General features: G+C 41.2%; 2 protein-coding genes across 3 annotated transcripts; both read right to left on the reverse strand.

Annotated features, from left to right (window-relative positions):
• Positions 1–446: 446 nt before the first annotated feature.
• Positions 447–4,273, reverse strand: hlx1 (H2.0-like homeo box 1 (Drosophila)). Of its 2 annotated transcripts, XM_075458982.1 has the most exons (4): positions 3,704–4,273; positions 3,034–3,216; positions 2,728–2,912; positions 447–1,351 (listed from the first exon to the last, which is right to left on the reverse strand). In XM_075458982.1, the coding sequence occupies exons 1-4, from the start codon at positions 4,149–4,151 to the stop codon at positions 1,022–1,024; spliced, it is 1,146 nt and encodes a 381-aa protein (XP_075315097.1). In that variant the 5' UTR covers positions 4,152–4,273; the 3' UTR covers positions 447–1,021. The 2 variants fall into 2 exon arrangements, with proteins under 2 accessions (XP_075315097.1, XP_075315098.1); XM_075458983.1 differs by lacking the exon at positions 3,034–3,216.
• Positions 4,274–12,615: 8,342 nt separating this feature from the next.
• Positions 12,616–24,865, reverse strand: slc35f6 (solute carrier family 35 member F6). The gene is made up of 6 exons (XM_075458845.1): positions 24,693–24,865; positions 22,274–22,346; positions 20,788–20,959; positions 20,425–20,640; positions 20,238–20,348; positions 12,616–18,342 (listed from the first exon to the last, which is right to left on the reverse strand). The coding sequence occupies exons 1-6, from the start codon at positions 24,767–24,769 to the stop codon at positions 17,858–17,860; spliced, it is 1,134 nt and encodes a 377-aa protein (XP_075314960.1). The 5' UTR covers positions 24,770–24,865; the 3' UTR covers positions 12,616–17,857.
• Positions 24,866–25,094: the final 229 nt, after the last annotated feature.

Consider the following 25,094-nt stretch of genomic DNA (forward strand, 5'->3'; position numbering starts at 1 on the left):
GTAAATGTACACAAACTGTAAAGTAGGCTCTTCTTGGGCGCATCTCGAGTCCAAACCACTGAGGAGAAACTTAGAAGCACATTTATGGGCTCATGAGAGGAGCTCTGCATGTTTTATTTTAATCATTCTAAAGCCCTAAATGATTAGAATGTTTTTTCTTTTTTATTCTTTTTTTATATTAGAAAAATGTGACTCTTTGAATTTATCAAGCTGCATCCACCCATAATTAGGCCTATTGTTTTTTTTTTTGGCAGCTGATAGCCTTTATAATAGCCTCAGTGTTGTTGCATATTTACTTGAAAGCAGCTTTGCTTTCAAATAGAAGACTCTTTGGCAGCTACATTAACCAGTTTACAACTAAATTGTCTAAGTAAAAAGCCCAACCTTGAAATAAGCGAGCATAATAATAATAATAATAAAGTTATACGTTTTCCAAAGTAGCAACATTTTTATTTACAATATTTTCAGTGCAAATTATTATTAACAAAATAGCACAACTATATATCAGAAATCAAAACAAAACAAATAGGTACATGAACACTTGATCTTCTGAGATTTAATTCACAACGTGACAGGAGTGGTTCATAACCTGAACAAAAAAAACTTCTCGAGCGCACAACATTTTCTTCTGATGAGGAAAACATCAGCGCCCTCGAGCTCTTGAGAGGAAATCGACTGTAAAGAGACACTGGAGGAGGCAGGAAATCCGTCTTTTAAATTCAAATATTCGGTGGATTTATTATTATAGCCTTGTAAGACATCAAGAAGAAAAAAAAGTGGTATAATCTTGTACATTTTACACCTTAAATCTGGCCATGCTTCCAGTGTCTCTCTGGGCTAAAATAACGTGCAATAATCAACCAATAAAACGGTCCCTTGGCTCCTCCTGCTCTCAAGAATCAAACTGACCTGTTTTTAGTTGTGGTTGCTACACTCCAAATGCGTCTTTATATCATCGCAGTTCTTCTGTCAGAAAAACTCTTAACAGAATCTCGCTCCTCTCATTGTTCATTCGCTGCCTTCATATTAACACCTGCGAGTCCGCTGTGTCTGTGACCGTGGCCGCCGCGTCCGCGGTGCCCGCCTGCGCGCTCCCGCTCGTAATAACGCTGGTCTTGTTGTGCTCTGAAATGTCCAAATGTCCGTCAGCGCTTTCCTCCTCGGCCTCGTCGGATTCACACTCGGTCCTGCCCTCGCTCTCACACTCGGACTCCATCGGCTCTTTGTGCTCCCTGCTGCCCGCCTCCGAGGGACTTTTGTCCGGCTTCTCGTCCTTTTCCTTGTCCTTCTGAGCCTGTGCCTCTTTAGAGTGTCTCCACTTCATGCGTCTGTTCTGGAACCATACTTTCACCTGAAAACACAGAACCAAGTTGTTAGATAAAACGTTTTAGAATCCATTAATAAACACCGAGTTACATTCAGCAGCAGCCTTGGTCGGTGCTTTTACTAATTTTCCTTAAATATCCTTTCGGTTATAAGAGCAACTATGAGGCATGTTGTGCTGCATGAAGGTCTTTTTTCCCCTATACAGTGAAATATTTTGAATATCAGCTGTTTTCTTAGGCTTCAGTGTAAAATCAGGTTGAACTCAACACACTTTACACACTTCAAGATGTACAGGAATATTTCATTTTTAACAAGATTGCAAAATTGCTGCAAATAAAGTGTATAGCCTATAACAATCCTAAAATAAGACACTCCGCCTTGATCTGTGTTGAGATACTGCTTGATTAAAAAAGACTCTGATATTTGTAATGTAAACAAAAACAAGTAGGTGAGGTGTTGCTCAACATATGGTGGGAGTAGCACAATGGGGACCCTCTCAGCCAATCAGGTTACACCATCCTAGATGATGACGATGCTGTCAGTTAAAGGCCTGGACCACAGCCTATTTAAGGCCTTCATTAGTCATTTATTCAACATTTTAAGGGTGTCCCTTCAATCTAAATATGTGTGAGAAACAAGCATGTGGGGTGCAAAACACTGAGAGTTTTATGCTTAATTAAATAGAAAAAGAAAATCTATTAGTACAAATTTGATAGCATGTCCTCCTCATCATAGACAGCACCTTCAGCAAGGCTGAGCTAACTGATGAAAAAGAAGCATAGGGTTGATATTTCATAGTCCGGTTCCATTATTTTTACAGATCAGTAAAGCGGAAACTGCAGCATTAAAACCTGGTAGAAATTCAGTGAATTAACTGGCCGAAAATATTAAACAGGCCTGTTTGTTTATAATATATATTTCTACTATGACACATTTAAAAAATGTTTTTAAAAAGAAAATTAAAAAAAGTACAAATCGGGAAAAATACGAAACAATTTTTTTTTTAACTATTTGGTCACTTTTATCTTGAGGGGTAAATTGCCTCACAGCTTGAATGTTTCTAAAATATTGCATTGTGATTTCCTTATTTTCAACTGTTGCCACGGCAACAACTACTCTTCTTGGTTTCATACTGACTGCAAAGCCTCTTCATACAGTAAACACTTAGGCCTGAAACCACCACTCACGACATGATACGGTTCACACTGAGCAGCATTTTAAGGAGATGATGAGCATGACTGGACAACAGTAATGATGATCTCAGGATCCAACTAACAAGGGAATTTTTTTTTATTTCAGTCAATAATTCTGCAGGACTGTCTACATTGAAACCGCTCTCGTTGCTTCTTAAAGCCTTCTCAGTGCATGTGTTTTGTGTCCAACAGGCCTGGTGCATCTTACCTGAGCATCTGTGAGGCCCAGCATTGCGGCCAGCTGCTTTCTGTCTGGCTTGGTGACATACTTCTGTATTTCAAATCTCTTCTCGAGTCCCTTTCTCTGCAGGTTTGAGAACACGGCCCTCGACCATGACCTTTTCCTCTTGTACGTCTGAGGCATTGTGTCTTTTGTGAGGACGGCGTACGGACCTAAAGAGACACAAGGAGGACACGAGGTTAAAGCAAAAAAATCAGAGGGTCTCCCACCTAAAAACCGACATGAGACATGAACATTCTCCCCATCTGCTACACTCCTATGGTTGGTGTCTACCTGGGAAGGTGTCCTGAAACTGATGCTGGCCTGAATGTCTGCTGCTGCTGCTGCCTAGTGAACTCATCATGGAGGACGCGTCGCTCATCCCGGGGTCTATGGAGGAGAAGTACTGGCTGGCCGGAGGCTGAACAGAGACATGGATGCCTGACTGACGGTTCGAGCTAACAATGGATGTGAGATCTGTTACAGAGCGAGAGATGATGGGCTAGAGTCAGTAAAGAGTTAACGCAGTAACACAAAGATGCAAGGATGGTCTGAAGTTTAGGGAGACTGCTTTGAATTTAGAGCCTGAGGTTTCCCTGGTGAAGTCCTTCTGTACAGAGTTCCAGCTGTTTGTAGCTAATCCTGACCTCTGACCTCTTGTTAGGGGGCAAGAGAGGAGAGGATTTCCCCACAGGGCTCCTTATTATTAGGCTATTTGCGCTCTAACTACTCTGTGAACAAGCCTGTCAGTGTTGTAAACTGGAGCAGGTAACTGACTGCACATGTGCAAAGTTATTAGTTGCTTCTGGTTTGCTGCTTTCAGTTTCTGAATTCTGTCTTCTTGTGGGAGTTGAGATAATAAATATATTTCTATTGCATAAAACACATCCCAGTTTTTTTTTTTTGTTTTCTTTACAGCTGGTATAACAGGAAGTTTTTTGTGTAAGAAAGCGTCTCTGCTCACCTCTTAGCGACGACTTTTCCCTGCACTTTGGATCAAACTCCGTTGATAATATCCGATCAATTCCAAATTTGAGGTCTTTGCTTGAGGGCGGTGGTGCTTGTTGGGAGTTAAACGCCGTCCTGGAGACTGAGGTTAGTTGTAGTCCGTGTCTGTGGTACGGAGACCCCGGACTCACCCTGGCACCAAACACTGACGGTTCCGGCGCGACGGGAGAAGGGCGCAGCGGCGAGCTGCCGGAGTGCGCCTGCTGAGCGCGGTGGTGGTGGTGTCCCATGTGCACCATGAGGGCGGACGAGCCCGGGATGTTCTCCGCATCCCCAGCCTGCAAAATGTCTGCGATACAAAACGACGGCTTCTTCATTGTATCCACAGCGAAACCCCCGGCGCAGTACGCAGACCAGAGGCTAAAATTTGATGCGTAAAACGGGTTGAGCCCGGCCGTGTACATCCTGAAACCTCTAACGTCTTGTATCTTTTTACAGAAGAGGGTATAAAAGGGCAAGCATGAAGAAAAGCACGGGCAGCGTTCTGGGAGGACAGATGCTCGTCCTCTTTGTGTAAATGCCAAAATCGCTCTCCCAACTCTGAAACTCTAACCCTGCAGCTCCACTCTGAAGTTTCTCCACTGACACTGATTGGTCGATTTTTGAGCCAATGGATGTTTTGTGTTTGCTCACGTCATTCCCTTGGAAATGAGGATGATGTGTAACATAGTCCGCCTCACACACTCATGAGCAGGGACACGCCAGAGCAATTTTGATCCAGAGATGATGGATTGATCACTTGCCCCTCACTCATATCACGCACTAAAGCACTCATTACACGGGAAGCGCTCGTGTTAATAGCGATTCTTCTTTTGGAAACTGGGACCACTCCATACACTCTTGAGTCAGTTTTACTCGGAAAATACCTAAAAGTATAAGGGATTATATAGGTCAGGGAGTACTGTGGGATAACTAGTAATACATGTTTAATAATAAACTGCAGACTCGTATAACCCCGTGCCCAGGAGAGGCTCTATTAGCTCCTTCTCATCCTGTTTTTGATGGGCCGTGATTCATGTTAAATGAGCGGATACGCCTGCTAGATTTGCCCCCAAAATAGAACCTGTTTTAGTATTTTAGGATACAGCAGAAATCCTTATTTCTTCCGGTGCAGAGGGGGGGAAACTTTATAATGACTGTTAGAACTTCCCTTGTTCAATATTTGTGCAACTTTATCTCAACCTGCAAGTTGCACTGTGACGCAAATCCGTCCCCATGCTCATAATAAACAGAGGAAATCTATTCCCCTCCGAAGCGAAAACACAATTAACTTCAGAGGCGATACTTCATCCGCAAGGCCCCTTAAGATTCACACCGTTGGGTTCTGGCCAATTTGATTTAATAATAAGGAATTTAAATAGCCTTTGTGATAGCCTGCGTTTCTTAGTGTAGATGAGACTTAGCTGACCGAAAAACATGTTTTTACTACTTAATCGTCGATTTTATTTAAAACGACAAAACTAATCTGTCTCCAGATGAAGTCTCCCGCGTTCTCTCTGCTGCAGTGCTTTCGTGCCTTCACTGTTTGGGCCCCCTCCTCCTTCCTCAAACTCCGATCGCATGTTTCTCTTGCATGTGTTGAAACAATGGCTTCTGAAGCCCCGCATTCATTTAGTCTTGATTCATGCGGGCGGAAGCGCCGATGACCCTGACTGCCCGCTATCATGATGTTTTCGAGTGACACTTTTCCGGGTTAAAATTAGAAATGACATTTAACGTTTGCCCTCCATAATGCAGTCAAAACAATCCAGGGAAGAGGATGTGGCGGTGCGCAGCGCGCCTCGAGTTATTTCAGGTGCTGATGAGCTTTTCAGTGGGAAGCGTTTGAGAAAACAGGCCTCAGATCAGCCTTCACCCGGAGTGTGTGCGCCGCCGCTGAAGGCAGAGGGTGGAAGCATCTTGACATGCTCGCTTCTGCTTTGAAAGTGTAATTTCTGGGGGGGGGGGGTGTTTGCTTGGATCAGCCAGGCAGAGGATGATTAGCTGCAGAGGAAAATTTGCTTGAAGGAATGCACGCCACGCAACACATGGCGCACGCAACTCTTTTACACCTAGAGACTTGTTTTACCCACACTGGTTCTAAAGACGGAGTGAGTGCAATACGCGTCCAAGTCTTCCCTCTGGCCTCGTCTTATTGCGTCCATATTAAAGCTGCCGCTCTGAAAATGTAGCGCTCCAAAAGTGACATATTTGATCCATAACTCACCAGTGAAAACTAAACTATTTCTGCTAGAGTCCTGCTGGATGATATTGTTCTCCTTTATGTCTCTTTTCTGAGCCTGACATCCACGGTGCTGTATAAATGATGGCAGGTGGGATTACTGCCAGTGCCCGCGACTCCTGTCTCTGCATAAAGGATTGCAAGACTAGAGACTTCACTCTGTCTTAAACAACTGGAAATTCATACTTACTGTCAGTGTTGAAAAATGTCACCCATGACTCAAGACTTTTGGTCTTATACGCACCGTGTTGGTGACCTCATTATCTGACTTTATTGGGTTTTTCCACTGTTCTCCTTCCTCAGTTCTGCAGGAACTTCTCTAAACTTGGAAGATATTTTTTCATTTATGCTACATTTGCATACATTTCTATTCATTCTACATTAGAAATAAGTACTTAAATAGTTTACATGACAGAAATACATGATTTTTTAAACAGATAGCAGCATTTTGTTAAAGCTCCACTGATTAGAATTTGGCATGAGACCTTTAATTATAAAAGCCCTCCCATAGCCTCTAGAATTATTTTATTTAAATCATAGTTGTAAGTCCTTATGAAATAAACAAATTAATACAATTATATAAAGAAATGTCTACAATTGTGTTTCAGAAGTTTCCTTTTTGACCCTCATCATATTCACAATCCTGACACCAAACTACTTGAAAATAAGACAAGAAACACCTCAACCTGTGTTGATACATCAGTACTAATAAACCAATAAAATAAACTTCTGCACATGTGAGTACAAGCCTTTTACTTGAGTTTAGCACAACAGAGGTTTTTACACCAATGTGTCAACATCTGATAGTGATTTTCCATATGACTAACAGTCCACATCCTTAAAAAAGAGGAGTAGTAAGTCATAAAAATGTCTTAAACATGAATGCTTGTCTCATCAACTCAGCAGCTCTACTTAAAGTCTGAAACAAAGCTAATTAGAGACTAAACAAACAACATGAAAACACAATGTTGAAGCATTTATGAGTCACATGCTCCCTTTTGATGAAAACAAAGCCGTGCAACTGTGCATTGTTGACTACCTGAAGTTTAAAGCGTCTATTGTTGTCGCCTGATTGCTCGCTGTGTGTTTTTCAGGAAGTCTTATCAGGCTGAGGGAAAACTGAATGAGCACCTCGGACTGTGCAGCTCTGCCGGATCACATGCTGCTGGGCAGAATGAAATGATTTCCATTATTACACGAGAATTATTGCTCCCCTCTTGTAAGACCCTTCAGCTCAGGCCAGGATTACTATTTCTGGCAATGTTTGTCTCAGGAAGGAACTTTCGCAGATTTAATGGGACCTGGGCCATTGTACACAGCCTTCTGTATGGCACAGTGCCATCATTTCCACAGGGGAGAGAGAAGAGTGGGACTTGTCTAAAGTTAATTCAAAACAAGACTGTCCCATTTATATGACCCTGAGCACATCCCTTATTTCAGACACTGAACTCTCTCAGAGGTTGAGATGAGCATGAAGCAGGGCTTTAAGTGCTGAAATCTGAACTCAGCTGTCTGCTTCTGTTAGATGGTTTGTTTTGACGAAGCGGTATATTCTTAGAAATAACATTTAAATCAAATTACAGTGATTATTGCTCAGATTAAGTATGATCTTACACAGAGCTAGAACAAGTATTCAGATGTTTCAGTTCAATATAAGTAGCCATATGTCCTCACAACTAAGGATCCAAAGTAAAATAAGTCATAAAGCAGTGAATAACTCATTAAACATGTGAAAGACATTAATGCGTAAGATGCCATTTTTCTTGCATGGGCTGAGTTTGATCTAATTGCAATCAATAAAACATTGATAAATGAGATTGTTCCTTTTCCATGTGAAACAAACCGTAGGTCCTTTTCAACATGTTATGGGGTTATTACTAGAGCAGAATTATTCCCACAGATATCATGTAAAGCATTAATGAGCATGTGCAGGCCTTGAATACACAAGCAGCTCCCCCCAGTGACTAAATGGTATCTTCTGGTGTTCTTAAATTGTTGTTTTCATTTTTTTTTGGAAAAGCTTCAAAATTTTAGTAGATAAAAATATGTACAAACTGTGGAGTCAATTCATCTTGAAGTGTTTAGGCAAAAAGGTACAAGCTTCTCTCATGAGAGGATATCAGCCTTTTCTTTCCCCTAACATTGTTGCAAAGTGAACATACATTGTGTTTCTTTTAAAGAACTGCACATTTGAAGGCATCTTGATAAATTTTTCTAATAGTTTACAGATACTTTTTCTGATTCAAATGACAGATAAATGCTTGATGAATTAATTTGAATATGTAGAAGCAAGTGAGAAGACAAACCTTCCGACAGTTTTTTTTTTTTTCTGCCCTGAATGGGACATGTTTTTGAATATTCTGAGGCTGCTGGTTTTTTTCCGCTGTGTATCAGAATAACTATTAAGTATTGTTGAACTGAGAAAATCTATCAAAAATTATGCACTCCAGCAATAGTCAGTGTTATATCATTATTCTGATATTAATACTGCTAACAGTGGTATTTAGATATATTTAATCAAATAAAATACTTGAGGACTGAACCCTGAAAACCACAGGAAAAAAACCCTCATAATTCATGAAAACTGAAATAAAGTCACTTTTTTTTGTCTTACATATTTTTCTTCCAGTTATCTACAGCTGTACTCTTTAAATAAAATATATATTTTTTCATTTTGAAAAATGCACTGAATTGCAAACTCAGAGATGGAGTCTATAACCTTGGATTCTTTATAATTCTGTACTTGTTTTTGCATACAATCCCCAGATTACCCAAAACTCTGGCGTTGTTTTTAACTCCGCTCCGGAGCGAAATGTTCAAAGCGTCAGGTAGACTGAGGTGAAATGAGTCCACATCATATGAAAAAGTGTCTGAATCCGATTACAGTCCCGTGTTTCCTTGTGGCAGCAAGGATTCCATGCTTTGCTCTGCGTTGTCACAGTTGAAAACATTAAGTGGTCATTAGCAGGACATCGGAGAGGCAGACTAATCACACTCGCCGCAGCCTGCCCTCAGCTGTATACAACTTAAGGGGCTGCTTTAATGGAAGCTTTTAAATAAGATGTTGACTCGGAGCAGTTTGAGCAAAGCCAATTGTTTACATTACGACAGATTTAAGTTGTAGCTCTCGTGCAGAGGTTCGGGGCCCTCAGCAGCCCCAGAGTGCAAATGTACAGACGGTTAAATCACACACTGTAAGCAGCGCCTCTGTGAGCTGCTCCGAACGAAATACTGCAGGAGACTTATGGAAACGCAGAAGGTCATGATGACAAACCATTAGGCCCTCTGCTGCCGTGGCGAGACGTGGACAGGAGCGTAAACCACCGCAGGAATGCATCAAAGCATAAAGTAATTTCAGTCAGGCCTGTTTGAAATATAAATTAAGTCAAAAGAGTCAACCTCTTATTCTTCCTAGACTTCTGTTTTTTTTCTTCCCATAGTAGCCTACCTAGAGGTGAGTGCAGTCTCTTACAACAAGGCGTGTTTTTTTTAAATTAATTAATTTATTCATTTAAAAAGCGATTACTGTTTTGATTTTGCATCTAATATCAGGTTCGATATCGTGAAACACGGACCAAAAAGGCACCATAAATGTTTCCTCTATTAGGATTTATTGTCAGTTTTTTTTCTTCTAACAATAGTAACAAAGAGGAGAATGCAGCATTAACTGTGGACTAGTTTTATTTCTCAAAAAAAAAAAAAAAGAAAAAGATTTGGATTGATAACCAGGCTTCATGCTCAGCATAAAAAAAGCTCCAGAGATGAGCAGTTCGGTTGGAGATTTGAAATAAACTAATACCTGTGGGGCAGGGCAGGCTGGCAGGTTTGATGCAGAGCAGAGCATCTCAGCCTGCAGTGCAGCTTCACTTCACATGTTGGACAAACCAGCCGCTGCTGCTGGAAAAACACATGCATCAGCCGTGAAGTTGGATCTTCCTGACACAACAGAAGCAAGACAGCAATAAAAATAAAGTATAAGAGGAGAGCTTGACTGGAATAGATTATCTATCTATCTATCTATCTATCTATCTATCTATCTATCTATCTATCTATCTATCTATCTATCTATCTATCTATCTATCTATCTATCTATCTATCTTATTTTCACTGCGGGGTTTTACATCAGCTTGTCTCAGGGGGAGACGTACAGATCGCACCAGGACAAATTTGTCCTGCAAACTGCTACTGGAAATGTTTTTTTTTCCACGCTGTCCCTGGAGCATCTTCTGTGCTGCTTTTGCCTTTTAATATCTAATTTTTTTTTTTTTTTAACGTGAGAAGTTCCAGATCCGGATCCAGGTGCAGCAGAGCTGAGCTTATAGACACGTTTCCCTCATATTGAATGTGCTGCTCTGCGAATACAAATAAAACCACTTTTATTTTAGTTTGCTTTACATATTAAAATGTTGCCTGGTGCACTGTTTTTTATTATAACATGAGATTTTTGTGGTTTAAGTTGAGTTATTCTGTTACATCCACAAACACACATATATGTAGGCCTATATGCAGTCTTTTTTTTTTCCTCAGGAGCTCCGTTGTCATGGTGGTAGACCTTTACCAAAGGCAGCCACACACACCCAAGTCACTTTTCTCTAGTGAAACGCTGCCATCCAGTGGTCAAAATCCTGCTCAACTGAGACGGAGTCACTGCTGTGGTGTGGTTTTGGATCCATCTGTTTGCTTTGAATGTCACAAGTTATTGACAGTTGCTGGCCAGAGGAGGGGCCATATCTCTGAAGAATAAACTGCTGCCTCAGTCAAGCTGTTCCGATTCCAGGGAATGAAAAACTACTCCAGACTCGAGTGTTCCCACCCTCATGTTTCTCTGTCGGTTTGATATACTGCGGCTATTGTCTGCTGTCTTCTGAGCCACATAATTCAGTCACTTAAACTCGGATTCTTCAGAGTACTCAATTTATCCCCATCATGAGTTTAAGGTGTCACCTCTCTTGAGGAGGGGTTTAGAGACTTGACTGGAAAGATTGGAGTCCTACATTATTACATTATTATACAAACAAATAATGAATTTGCCTTTCTTTCTATCAGTAAAGGACATTTGATGTATTATTTTTTTCAATGTTGTGCTGACTGAACATGCTTTAGTCAGAACTGACCTGGTGTCTGCAAAGTTTAAGAGCGCCATGCCCCACTTCCTTAAAAACCCTCAGTCTAACCAAGCTTAGACACAGAGAGACCCCCTTTTTAAGAGAGACCCTTAATCTGATGTGTCCTTCTGCAGTAGTAAGCTACATTCTGGTGGAAACTGGAGCAGTACAAGCGCTGCATGCTGAGTTGCTCAAAAAAGCCTTTGACGAGTCGATCAAATGCATCTGTGAGCGACGTCATCTGGGATGCAGCTCAAAGAAATGTAACCCATCAGCAACAAAAATGCATCAGTTTCATCAACCCACTTAAAAATAGTGCAGAATCTGCAGTATTGATCTTACATGTCAGAACTTGTGCATTTTATTGTCACAAAGCACTAAAATCTTCTAATCATATCCAGCTTTGGTTAAAAACTTATCTCTGGATCCCACTTTACATGATTGTCACATGTCAGTCGTGCTTATTTTTTTTTCTAAATGAATAAACATTGATTAGATTAGTGGGAAGAGTCTTCATTTGGTCTCAAAACAGAAAAAACATGCTGGAAAAGCCCAGAGACACCGCTTCATGGTTGCTACATGTTACTTCTCCGACTTGTTTGCTGCCAGTGTCCTGCTCTGTTGGAGTCAGTTCAGTTGTTGTAACTGTTATTGATGCCCACTGAACCTATTGTCATATTTATGAAACAGTTTGAGAAGACTAAGCTTGGATAATTACAGGTGTTTCATTTCAACAGCTCGGTGTGGAAAGCAATCCACTAATATCATACTGCATAATACAAAGTGCATTTAAATCAATAGTATCTAATGAAATAGATTACAAAGGTATAGTACAGACATGACTATAAAAATCAGAGTAACTGATTTCTGGTTCTGAGTCTGAGAAACTGCGTAGCTGTCATTATGAGATTCATTTTTGTTTTTAATGTGTTCGTGCACTTAATTAAAATAAATCAGTATGTATGTGTGTGTGTGTGGTCAGTTAACACATGTTCCTTCGTCCTGCTCCATTAAGCTCAACGTCGTTGCACATACAGCTCTCTGGGGATTCCTGGTTTTAACCTTTGACCTCCATTAAAGTGTAAAAAGGCTCTTTTGGGGGGATGTTGGCTTGACTCAGGAAGTGAGCGCAGGTGTCAGCTGCTGGTGATATTAGACCCTTGTACTGACACTTTTTATCATTAGAGTGTCAAATTTTTATTTGATTTTTTTCTCAATTTTACGCAATACATACAAGAGCCAGAGTGCCTTTTATAAACTGGAGGTAAATACCTGTATATTATCTAATATATATGGGTTTTTGAGTGACGTACTAGTTCAATAGACATGCATTCAAAAACAGTTTTACATTGTTTCCTTTACTTTTCTCCCTACTGAGACACAAAATCAAAGTTAAGACTGCAATATATGGTCATTTTTACTTTTGTTTCTGAAAAACTGAGTAATTTGCTCCATAAATATCTTCAACCAACAGATGGAAACCCGACAATCAGTTTAGAATAATCTAGAGAAAAAAAAATCTTCACACATTTGGAAAATGTCTGATATTTTTCTCTGTTTCCTGCATTTATTCCATAAAATGTATAGCTTTTCAGCGTACATCTGAAAAAACAGAATATTAAAATTGAATAAGAGAGATTTAATGAAAGTTCCCTTTTTTCTGCTGTATGTTACAGAAAACAGCATGGATAACTAGAGGGGAAGAAGCAGGATTTTTGATAACCAGTACAAATCAGTTTGAACTCTGAACTCTTCATACAAGTCTGTCTGTCCAAATAACACTAAAGAGTGGAGAAGGCAGTTTTTCAAAGTGCATTGGATTCCCGGACGTGAAACAAGAGCATTTTTCCAAGCTGAAAACATTGTGGCACATCATTAAAACTGCACAGATATCAACATATCAGAGAGTGAACCTCGTACAGATCACAAGGCATAAAAATTACAGAAAGATTTTACCTTGTGCAATATTCAAATTATTATCAAACATGATGTGGTGACGGTCCGTCTATTCAAAGAATATACAAACAATTATACTGACAGAAGTATTGATGAATTGGTGCTTTTAGCACTGAATAACACACACAAAAAAACAGGTCAAGTTCCTTTTGCCACAAGGAAAACGTGTCTGATGATGTAGATATTAGTCATTTTTGTTTCTTGCCAGAGTACCTGTTAAAGAAAATAAAAAATAAACTAGAAAGCTGCAAGCAGCTGTATGCGGGACCGAGGTGTGCGTACGTTGGGATGTGCGTACGTTGGGGCATGCGCTGGACGCTGGAGCTGCAGCTCTGCCCACACACACGATACCCTCTGCGTGTGTACGAGCACATAATAACCCCAATGCGGAGGGGTTTTTGAAAATTTCTAGGGGGCGCCACTGAGCCAATAATCTCAGCCCACACACGATACCCTTTACATACGTACGAGGTCGACAGGGTGGACGTGTGTGCCAAGTTTCATGACTTTGCGATGATAATAAGGCTTTCAAATCACAAACGCCATCACGCGATTTTCACCGCATGGCCAGGCCCACACCGTTCAGAGTTTTGAAAAGTTTTTCAATGAATTTTTCCCCCCATGTCTTAAGAGTAACCTGGCCAAGTTTGAAGCTTGTAGCATTAAATCTGTAGGAGAAGTTTGATCAAATGCGAGGTGTGGGGAAAAAAAGACGTTTTCAACCACCAGCAGGTGGCGCTATAGGTGGATGTCACTATTTTATATGTGCGCGTTCAGACTGGGTCCAGCAATCACCGTATGAAGTTTGGGACAGTACGGATAATGTATGTGGAAGTTATAAGCGACTTAATTTTTTATGGCGAGTCAGAAATTTGAGGCGTCGCCATGGCCACGCCCTTTAAGGTTTGAAAAAGTTTCTCCATGAATATTTCCCCCCACGTCTTAAGAGTAACCTGGCCAAGTTTGGAGCTGTTACCATTAAATCTGTAGGAGAAGTTCAATAAAATGCAAGTTTTGAAAAAAAAAGACGTTTTCGACCACCAGCAGGTGGCGCTGTAGGTGGATATCACTATTTTATATGTGCGCGTTCAGGCTGGGTCCAGCATTCACCGTATGAAGTTTGGGACAGATTGGATAATGTATGTGGGAGTTATAAGCAACTTAATTTTTTGTGGCGAGTGATGGGCGAGCCATCAAACTTTGAGAATTTGCCACGCCCTTTAAGTTTTGAAAAAATGTCTCCATGAATTTCCCCCCCCATGTCTTAAGAGTAACCTGGCCAAGTTTGAAGTCTGTAGCATTAAATCTGTAGGACGAGTTCGATCATATGCAGGCGTGAATTCGGGCAAAAATGGCACAAAAACGCACTTTCCATCCAAAATGGCCGCCTTCCTGTGAATGTGGGACCATGGCGGCATGAGACTTTTTTATGCGTCTGGGCATGATGAATGAGTGTACCAAATTTCATCGTCCCACGTGAAACTAATCCTTTTGCGGGGACCATTTTTAAGCATTGTAGGGGGCGCTACAGAGTCAATGAGCGACTCCCAAAAATATAAAGTTTAGATTCTTTCATGTCGTCGACTGGCAGGGGGTGCTCGCAAAATTTCCTGAGTTTTCGCATACTTTTTGCAAAGAATAAGAAAGAAAGAAAGAAAGAAAGAAAGAAAGAAAGAAAGAAAGAAAGAAAGAAAAACTAGAAAGCTGCAAGCAGCTGTGAGCGGGACCGAGGTGTGCGTACGTTGGGATGTGCGTACGTTGGGGCATGCGCTGGACGTTGGAGCTGCAGCTCTGCCCACACGCACGATACCCTCTGCGTACGTATGAGCACATAATATCCCCAATGCGGAGGGGTTTTTGAAAATTTCTAGGGGGCGCCACTGAGCCATTTTGCTCCGCCCACACACGATACCCTTTACATACATACAAGCTCGTCGGGGTGGACATGTGTGCCAAGTTTCATGACCTTGCGATGATGATAAGGCTTTCAAATCACAAACGCCATCACACGATTTTCACCGCCTGGCCACGCCCACACCGTTTAGAGTTTGAAAAAGTTTCTCCATGATTCTTTCCCCCCATATCTTAAGAGTAATCTGGCCAAGTTTGGAGCTGTTACCATTAAATCTGTAGGAGACGTTCAATAAAATGCAAGTTTTGAAAAAAAAGATGTTTTTGACCACCAGCAGGTGGCGCTGTAGGTGGATATCACTATTTTATATGTGCGAGTTCAGACTGGTTCCAGCAATGACCGTATGAAGTTTGGGACAGATTGGATAATGTATGTGGAAGTTATAAGCAATTTAATTTTTTATGGCGAGTCATAAATTTGAGGCTCCCACGCCCTTTAAGTTTTGAAAAAGTTTCTCCATGAATTTTTCCCCCCATGTCTAAAGAGTAACCTGGCCAAGTTTGAAGTCTGTAGCATGAAATCTGTAGGACAAGTTCGATCTTATGCAGGCATGAATTTTGGCAAAAATGGCACGAAAACGCACTTTCCATCCAAAATGGCCACCTTCCTGTGAACGTGGGACCATGGCGACCCCAGACTTTTTTGTGCGTCTGGGCATGATGAATGAGTGTACCAAATTTCGTCGTCCCACGCAAAACTAATCCTATTAACGGTAGCCGTTCACTGTTCCGGCATGTCAACTTAACTCGCCGGATTGGATGCCTAGTCTCGCCGTGTTGCTACTACAGTGGGTGTGTACAGAGGGGCGTGTAGAATGGCTCCGGTGGAAAGTAAATAACTTGTGATTTTAACCAACCGAAGTTTCTCCCTCTAAAAATTTGAGTTTTGGAGGGAAATTAATTTGTATAAATCGTCAGCAATGGAACATTATTTCATATTGCACCATGGATCCGGATCTGCGAGCGAGGAGAGCTGCTATTGTGCTGCTGCTGCTGCGACACAGGAGATCACATGATCTACTGTCATTGGATAACGCACTCCGTCTGCCGTGGCAAATTTGCATAAACTTCGAGCGAGCCCAACTTTTTGACGTGCCGCAGGTCCCCCGCTCGCCGTGCCGGAATCCCAGCATGCTTTGCGAGCACGGCGACAACGATCGGCCGGATTTCATTGAAAATGAATTGAATGTGTTGGATACGGCTTGACGTGCCGGAACAGTGGACGGCTACCGTCATTTTTAAGCATTATAGGGGGCGCTACAGAGTCAATGAGCGACTCCCAAAAATATAAAGTTTAGATTCTTTCATGTCGTCGACTGGCAGGTGGCGCTCGCAAAATTTCCTGAGTTTTCGCATACCTTTTTGCAAAGAATAAGAAGAAGACGGAATAATAATCCTTACAGATACAATAGGGTCCTTGCAGTTTCACTGCTCGGTCCCTAAAAATCCCTTCAAAACCTGTATGAGAGAACAGCTTAGTCAGGCTGCCCTCTTCTCTATCTATTTACTTGTATAAATAGTCTGACATTTTGGGATATAAACACATTGTCTGTCTTGCAGAATGATGGATGTGTTAACTGACAACACTCTAAAAAGTGTGGAACAAAAAGGGAACCTGGTTTGTTTAGCTAGTTAGTGCCGGCCTGCCATGTCAGATGACAACAAAATCTGCCATCTTTTAGGCACGGTTTGACCAAAAGTGCACGATGCTTTCTGTCACATGAATGTTAAAGGCACTAATAAAGTTCCTTTACTACTTTATTCCACTGGTGAATTAAAACGTCTTTTCTTGATGCTGTGTTAGGGCTGCGGGTCTGTCTGAAGAGCAGATTAGAGCTGCAGCCACAGCAGCTTCAGAAAAACTTACGATGATGCTTAGGCTTTAAGCACATGCTTTCCAGGTCCACTCACACAAACCGATCGGTATATACACTGCTGAAGTTTCCCACATATGGACATATAATCTGTCTACATTACAATGTAGAGGTGTGGTATGTAACAAGCAATGCTCTTGCAGGGTTTCTCCTCAAAACAAGCGTCAATATGGTTGGTCTGCTCTTCGTCTTCTTTGTCTGGTTTGTTGATCAGTTGGTTAGAGACTGATCCAGGTGCCTGGGCAGCAGTTACAAATATTTGGGATAAACGCCGTGTGGAGGGACCATGTGAACCCTTACAGGCTGATGAGTACGATACAATTTACAATCTGACAGGCCTCACAGTTGAGAAAAAAACATGTGCCTTTCAGTTGTGCGTTTAAGTGTAAGCACAGTTCAACTCATGCTGGGTAAACCAGGCATGAACGTGCAAGTTTGAAAGTTTTGTTTTATAAGTCTTAACAATTCCTGCAGTAAACTTCAAAGTAAACAGATTTCTTGAGCTATGGCAGGGGTCTAATATGAGACAACCAAGACAGAAAGGTGGAAATTGGAGTACTTGACCAATAAGATATGTTCAGCTTGCAAGCCCTACCCTGAAAGTCCCCCGTAAAAGTCTTAAAAGTACTGGCTCCTGAGCAGGGGCATGTTTGGGGATAAAATATCTCCCTGGTGCTTTCTTTATTTCTTGCAATGGAAGTACTGGGAGTGAGGTTTGGATGCTCAGAAGGTTTCCATTTCCTGGCAAGTTACTGCAATCAGAACAAAGAATATGCTTTTTGCTAATCCAAGCCAACCGTCTTGAGCTTTATATTCAGTCTACATCCAATATATGAGAGTGGTATGAGTCATCCGTTTCAACTCAGCAAGAAAGCAAATAAGTGCATTTCCCAAAATATCAAACTGTTTCTTTAAAAATGTTTTCCACACATTTTACAGCATTGTCTGAGTTAAAACCTGAGGTGTGAACAGAAAAATGTGTAAAAAGTGACCGACAGCAATCCTGTAAGGTGCAGTGTCTGTGCTGAGCGCATTCACAAACTTTATGTATCTTCAGCCAGCACCCTGTCGTCTCTCAGCAGTCTCTCTCTTTCCTCTGCACTGTCCTCTTCCTCTAAGGTTACCATCGCAGCGCAGCATGGTATCCTGGCCAGCAGGGGGCGGTGCAGTCCATTGTAAATCCCTGTGCCCAGCAGCAGGACCAAGAAACCCAGAACCTGCAGGCCTTGAAAGTTCTCCCAACCCAGCGCCAGGCTCACCGCCCAGATGACCAGCGTACGCAGGCTGTCTAGCACCATTCGGGTGGTAGCGCTGATCTCTTTGGTGACGCTGATCCCAGCAAAATTGAAGAAGGCAATGCTGACCGTGTTGCCCAGCAGAGCTAAAATAATGAGAGGTTTGTGGCCAATCTGACAGAAGGCATCGATAGCGTCCTCCAGAACCTGCCGAGGATTGCCGCTGAAGTCGCCAACATGGATGAAGTACATGGGGATGAGCAGCAGCGACAGGACAATAAAACCAAAGAGGCCTGAAAATAGAAAACACAATTTATTTCGGACCAATAACAGCAGTAACAACAACATTATAACAACATTCAGTACAACCAGAGTGTTTCAATTCACTGGAAAATCCTCTGGTTAACCACAAGACTGAAAAAAGTCTGAAAACTTTGGCAAAATGATGTGTTTTCCAATGTTCAGATTCATTATGGGACCTGATTTTGCTGGCTGGTTAACTTTGGTTAACACTGAGTTCATCGTTAAACAGTCTTTTGAAAATCAGATTTTCCTGAACTCAAAAAGTCCAAAGTGTTGGATATGGAGACATCTAGAGCCACAAACGGCAGACTGCAACCAACTCTAAACACCTCATTTAACCCACCAAACTGAAGAATGTAGGAATGAAAAGTGTTCCTACAGGGCTATGGCATAAATGTGACATGACAAAGAGAGAGGAGCACAACTGTTGTCCAGTCAAGAGCGAAGAATTAACTTTAGGGTGCTTATCACTGCGAAGGGGTCGTTGGTGGGTACAAACTGGCAGACAAGACGTGGAAGTTTCATTTTCATGGTTATTAACCATGCCTGTATCTACCTACAAAGGAGGCGTCTCATTTAAGTGAGAAGTTTAAACAGCAGCTGTGAAACAACTTCTTTGTCACCTTCATTCTTTATGCCAGATACGATAAAGCTGCCCTTACCCATTTGTTTTAACCACTTGGAGCAAACCGCAGACTTTTCATCACACGATGAAGCTGCAAACTATTAGCAAACAGCTGTTTGTTTACACATCCAGCTTTGGCGTATATTTGCAAAAACTGACCAAACATTTTTAGTATTTTCTGTTGTAATGTTGTGTATTTCCTCTTTGCCCTGACACAGAGCACTAGAGTAAATGTCTCCAGTGTATAAACATGTTTCATTAGATTAATTACAGGAATCAGCCACAGCTTCAGTCCTCTCTGATTTACAACCTACACAGAATAAATAAAGAAATGATCATGGTGGTAATTTTTTTCATGATTATAAACCCGCATGTGGGCAACTTTCGGAACAGACTCAAGGAAAGCAGTCCCAACAGAACAAGAGAGCAAATCTGTGATCAGCATCCCATTACGACAACAAAGGTCACTCTAAATCCGTCTGTCATCCTGTTTTTTCTCTGAGCTCTTTCCAACAGTAAAATACAATCCAATATTTATCCTTGTCTCGTGTACATTTAATCTCTTCCTCACTTCCTCCGTTGTCTTTATCTTTGGGTCTCTCTGCTGAATCTGGTTTTTTTCCGCCCACAACTTTGTTATGACAAGGGTCTGTTCTTAACTTTATTTATTATGATGAAAGTTTGCTGTTATCTAGTTTTTGGGTGTGTGACCTGGTACTCTGTAAAGTACAATGGTGTGGTGAGGAGCAATGATGTGGATCTCAGCCCCCGGGCTCTCCAAGCCAGTTTCAGGAGTTCCACGTGTCTATATGGAGGTCACATGTCTTTCCATGCTCAGTTCAAGGACGTTCAAGTTATTGCAGGTTAAGTGGCCCTGAGTGTTTAACGACATGTCCAGGATGTAGCCCTACTATGATGAGAAGGTACAGCAACTTTCTGTCCCTCTGTGCTGATAATACTTTTGCATGTAGGAAAATAATTTAGGACATTCAAATACTTCATATGTGCATATTTTTGCTGTTTAAAGTGTGACTTTACGTTATCTGTTGGGAAACGATAGAATCTTCTGTTGATGTTTTTGCCATTTGACCTTTGCCCTCCTCATTATTGACTACTCTAATTATCAGTGATTAAGGTATTCGCTTGATTGGTTTTCCTTTTCTTTTTGTCTGTGATTTGAGGGAATGAAAATCCATCCTTGAGTTAGTGTGAGTGTAAACACCTGTTGCATGTGGAGCTGCAGACAAAGAACTTCTTTACCTTCAGTCCCAACAGCTCGAAGAGGATGGACATCATGTTTGTAGACAAACTTTTCCTCCAGCACCATCTGCACTGCAACAATGATCTGAGCCAAGATGATCAGAAGATCGCCTGCGGGGCAGAAAACCGTGCCTTATTTATAAGCTAATGAAACCTACACAAAAAAAAAAAACAATAAAGATCTTACCAGTGATTACGTCGCTGAGTTTGTGTGAGTCATCTTTGTGCCCACTGACAAAGTCAGCAAGGCCAACTATCACCAGGCCCAGGATGGTGATGAAAATGCCGAGCCACTGATTGAGCGCCAGGCGACGCCCCAGAAAAGCCACAGAAAGTAGACCGGTGAAGATGATGACTGCGCCGCGTAGCATCTGGAAGCTAGAGGCGCTCGTCATGCTAAGTGCTGGAAGAAGAAAGGAAGGTTTTCATTGTAGATATAATTAAGAAATATACAGAGATAAACGGACCAGCTAAAAAGAAAAAATAGACAAAAAACAATTATATTTTTCTTCCTCCATATTGCCAAGCACATAAGGTTGCGGTCACTTACCAACATACATGATGGAGGTGGCCGTCATGTCACACATGGCAGGAGGGAAAAAGAGGAGAGGGTTGAAGCTTTGGCCGGCTATCATCTTTGGTTCTGGGCTGCGTCTGTCATGGCAAACCAAGATGTAGAAGACTGCGAGACAGCTGAACTCGCCCAGAAACATTCCCACCGCCTGGACAGCGAGCGTTGCAGAAATACACAGAGGCAGACAGTCAGAGAGAGACAGTTGTTCCTCTGATCTGATTCACTTTGGGCAGATAACTGAGCAAACTTGTATGGTTCTAGGTTTAAGCCTCATTCAGATGCATCATCTTGTTGTCAGGAGGCTCCTAATGAGTTGCAGCACTTTTCAAACACGCTTTCACCTCAGAGTTATTTAAGAAAATGTTTTTGCTGCTTTAAAATGTAAACATGCACTGATGCTGTTTTTTCATTTGACCAAAGCTTTTTCTCGTGGCAAAATATGGTAAGATATTGTGTTAAGACATGTAAACAAATTATTTGATCTATGTGAGGTTTTTTTCCCCATTTTTACAAAAGATACCATGCTCTTAATTCATTACACACTCTCTGCAATAAATGGAAACGCTTTATTTGACAACACAGCTCTAAAGCAGTATTTTAAAATTGATAACAGTTTTTTTGCACGTCTCCTCTGGGATTTTGAACCACCCATCTTCTGTGATGGTCTTTAAAGCCTGAAGGCTCCCTCATCACACAGATTCTGGATGAGATTTAGCCCTGGGCTCTGACTTTGGCCACTCCAAAATGTTGACATTGTTCTCTGTAATTCATTTCTTGTGGTGCCATCCTCAGTTGATGCGCATCGAAGCCAACCTTGCACAGTGTCTGCCTTGAAACGTCGGTGGCAGAGCTTGTGACATTAATCGGGGTGGTCTCGATGGTGAGACTTCTTCTTGGCCTCTCTCACGTTACCATGCTTACCAGGACAGACATCACTTTTGTTTTCAGTGAACTTTTTGATTCCACTTTCCCCTGCAGCCACTTGTTGTTGAAAACATGTTTGCAACCAAGAGACAGAATGTGGATTTTGGGAGCGGGAAATGAAACTACAGCATCAGGATGCAGATATGATATATACATCAGCGCATCAAAGCAAATGCGAACAAAGAGCTTTAGTTTTAGCTGTGACTTCTGTTGGAAATGACACAGAAGCTGGCATTTTCTGAAGAATTTGTGATTATTTTAAAGTTTATGAACATTTTTTGCATAGTAGTTATCAGTCTATAACACAATGTCGTACTTAGACTTTTGATTATTTTTCAACCTAGAGGAACCATGTTAGCCTGATGAAAGTTCAAACTCCCTTTTAAATGTTACATGTTTGACCAGAGTTTTGGACTTGACAGTTGTCGATATTTTTCAGAGGCACGTATCAGAACGAGTTCCAAGGTTCAATATTCAATCCTTAAGCCTTTGTCCAAAGTGCTACAAAACGCAGACAGCATTCAGTTTATTACTGTACCTGTACAAATGGGTGAGAGAAGCCGTGTTCGGGGTCATCATGGCAACCCTTTGCAGTGAACATGTCAGCCCATCTGCCAGACAAAAGGACATCATTACAACTCTGTCATGGATATTTTAGACAAACAAACACTCAACATCCCAGAAAATGTGTCAGCGATTGCCATATTGGCAGATTTCATTTTAAGAACTATAAGAAAGAGAAACTAACACTAATTTCTGTGTGATTGAGCAGCAGCAACTGACTGCACTGTAGTGAACTGTGAAGGATTTCTGCCTTTCCCCGTTAAATGCCTTACATTTATATCCCAGTCAGACACTGATGATGACACTGTGTCTCACTTGTGGGGTTAATGAGTGCTTATGTCTGCATAAAACTTTTATAGTCCAACAGTCAGAGGAAGCATGACTGACATGTGAGGGTCTTGTCATTTAAATTCGATGACACGACACTTCCTTGAAATGCGTCAAACTTGTGAACTCATCAATTTACAGCAGAGACTAAAGGCAGTCCTGCCAGCTGATCCAAGTCTGCAGTAATTATCCTTTTTATTGTGGCCACTGGCTTTGGATCGAAGATCTTTACTAAGCACAGAGTTACATGAAAAAACCAAACAAAAAAACAACATGTAAGCCAGCACCGAAACTATCAATCCTACAAGCCGTAAGTGTTCTCAGCTGCTGGGAGGCGAAACTTTGACAGGGCAAGTATCAGGTGACTGCAGTGAAACTTCACCTGTTAGTTGCTGTGTTCCTGTTAAAGCGACATGACACAGCACGTTTTGTCTGACTCAGAGTCTACACACACTACACACTCACAGTCAGTGGCAGGGCTGAGTTTTGTTCAAAACCCACAAAAAGGACAGAGACGTGTGAGTCAGGCAGGAGAAAGCTGACATAACAGATTATTGGAGAAGTTAAAAAAGCTGAGTATCTCGTTTCACTAACGTGACCAACTTCATCCTATCACGACAGGATGAGTGGGCTTTAACACGATATCGCTTTAGATCATCTGTAATTCACAGAAGTGAAAGCATTGTTATGCCATGATTACATTTAGATTATAAACTGCAGGTAAAAGAAAAACTATTCTAGAAATGAAAGGAAAACTGATAAACTGAGTAAATATGTTTGCGTGTTTGTTATAAATGAACCAATGAGGTACTACTTAGGTTTTGGCCTGTTATCTGTTACAGATGCAGAACCATGATTAGTCTCATCACTACTGCCCTTGGCTTTTTACAGGTCAAAAGGTCAAAACTAAATGTGGAAGGTAAATGATTACCGAAGGCAAGGAACAGAGAGCCAATCACACCACCTGGAGAGGACAGCAATTTCTTTGTGTGTGTGTGTGTAGCTATTCATTCATTTGCATACCTAGTTATCAGATCTTACTTATGTGTATTAAAAATTGAACTGAATCTTTAACAGTTTTTTTGTAGACCTAATTCTGCCAGATTTCTTGTGTGAAAATGACTTCTATTTGTTGCCATAAGCGATCTCAGGCCTGCAGTACAAGACTGTTCACCCTGAAGTCTACTGTGATAGCCACAGATAACCACAACTCATATTTATGGATATTTTCAGTTAACTGCTGCTCAAAGGTTTGTGGGGCGTCCCATTTCCTGTTGTTGAAGATAAATGCTGAAAAGGTCTTTTGAATATATGCAACAATGTTAATGAAAGCTACTGCACAAAAGTTTTGTGTTTAGTTATCAAACACCGGGACTTAGGTTTAAGTCATGTATGGAGGGAAATATATAACAATAAAGAAATGCTACTTCTAAGAGGTAAATGTAAATTAAACAGCCTTAAAGTAAATGTTTAGCTTCTGATATTGATATCGTCCCATTGTGGTGGAGCCGTTTTTCATGATTCTCACGAACAAATGATACCACAGCTCAGATTTAATGGGTTTACATGTGAGCTACACAGGAGGAAGAACAAGATAATTATTCAACGAACATTTTTTAGTCCCGTGCCAGCAGAGCAGGTTTGTTCAACACAAATAGCACATGACAATGATGAACACATCGATGCAGTGCGAGTTTGTGAGATTTTATGAAACCTGAGCTTAGATTATGCTTAGTATAGTATCATCTGCTGTTTGCTGACAGCAGCCTCACAAAATAATGTCTGATTATGTCCTCACTAAGCTAATGTTACCGGCTAGCATATACAGTAGCTACATCTACGTTACCTTAGTTACATGCTAATATTTTACAGGAAAACCAAGCTGTCTATGCAATATATATGTAAAAACAGTTAACTCGAGGGGGGAAAAGCAAAAAACTAAATAAGTAAAAAGCACTACATTTAAAAGCCATTGTTAGCTGTTATTTGTGTGACCTAGCTCTAACTGTAACTATGAACAGATGAACACAGAAAAACATAAATAAAACATCATTATATTCACTCACTTGGCCGATAACGTGTTGATGGAGCCAGTTGTGAGCATAAGCCCCGCCAGGAACAGCTGGTATTTTGTCCAAGCCATGCTGGACACATAAAAACAAACCTGGAAACGAAGACCACCAGACTGTATTTTCTCTAAAGGTTCCCCTGGTTGTTTATTCACGCTCTCTCCGCTGTGTCACCTAAGTCAGTGAATGCCACATGACGGTCAGCTGACCACTGCGCAAAACGTATGCTGCCTTCACGAACACTCGGAAATGAAACAATGTAACGAACTCGTGATTGTGGGAAAATTAGTGGAGCCATGTGGAAAAGTTGCTTTCAGCTAAATAATAATAATAATAATAATAATAAACTTTATTTCACAGACTCAAGGTCCAGATAAGAATATGCAGTACATTAAAAGA

Source organism: Odontesthes bonariensis, chromosome 24 (assembly GCF_027942865.1).
Source record: "Odontesthes bonariensis isolate fOdoBon6 chromosome 24, fOdoBon6.hap1, whole genome shotgun sequence".
In the NCBI taxonomy this organism is placed as follows: Eukaryota; Metazoa; Chordata; class Actinopteri; order Atheriniformes; family Atherinopsidae; genus Odontesthes; species Odontesthes bonariensis.

Bases quoted from the DNA above. Each gene is read 5' to 3' on its own strand.
- slc35f6 (XM_075458845.1), bottom strand. From the start codon at position 24,769: ATGGCTTGGACAAAATACCAGCTGTTCCTGGCGGGGCTTATGCTCACA. The intron at 22,347-24,692 runs GTGAGTGAATAT...TTTGTCTGGCAG, and splicing joins ATCAACACGTTATCGGCCAA to ATGGGCTGACATGTTCACTG. The intron at 20,641-20,787 runs GTAAGTGACCGC...TTCTTCTTCCAG, and splicing joins CACCTCCATCATGTATGTTG to CACTTAGCATGACGAGCGCC.
- hlx1 (XM_075458982.1), bottom strand. From the start codon at position 4,151: ATGTACACGGCCGGGCTCAACCCGTTTTACGCATCAAATTTTAGCCTC. The intron at 3,217-3,703 runs GTGAGCAGAGAC...GCTCTGTAACAG, and splicing joins GGAAAAGTCGTCGCTAAGAG to ATCTCACATCCATTGTTAGC. The intron at 2,913-3,033 runs GTAGACACCAAC...GTGTCTCTTTAG, and splicing joins GTTTCAGGACACCTTCCCAG to GTCCGTACGCCGTCCTCACA.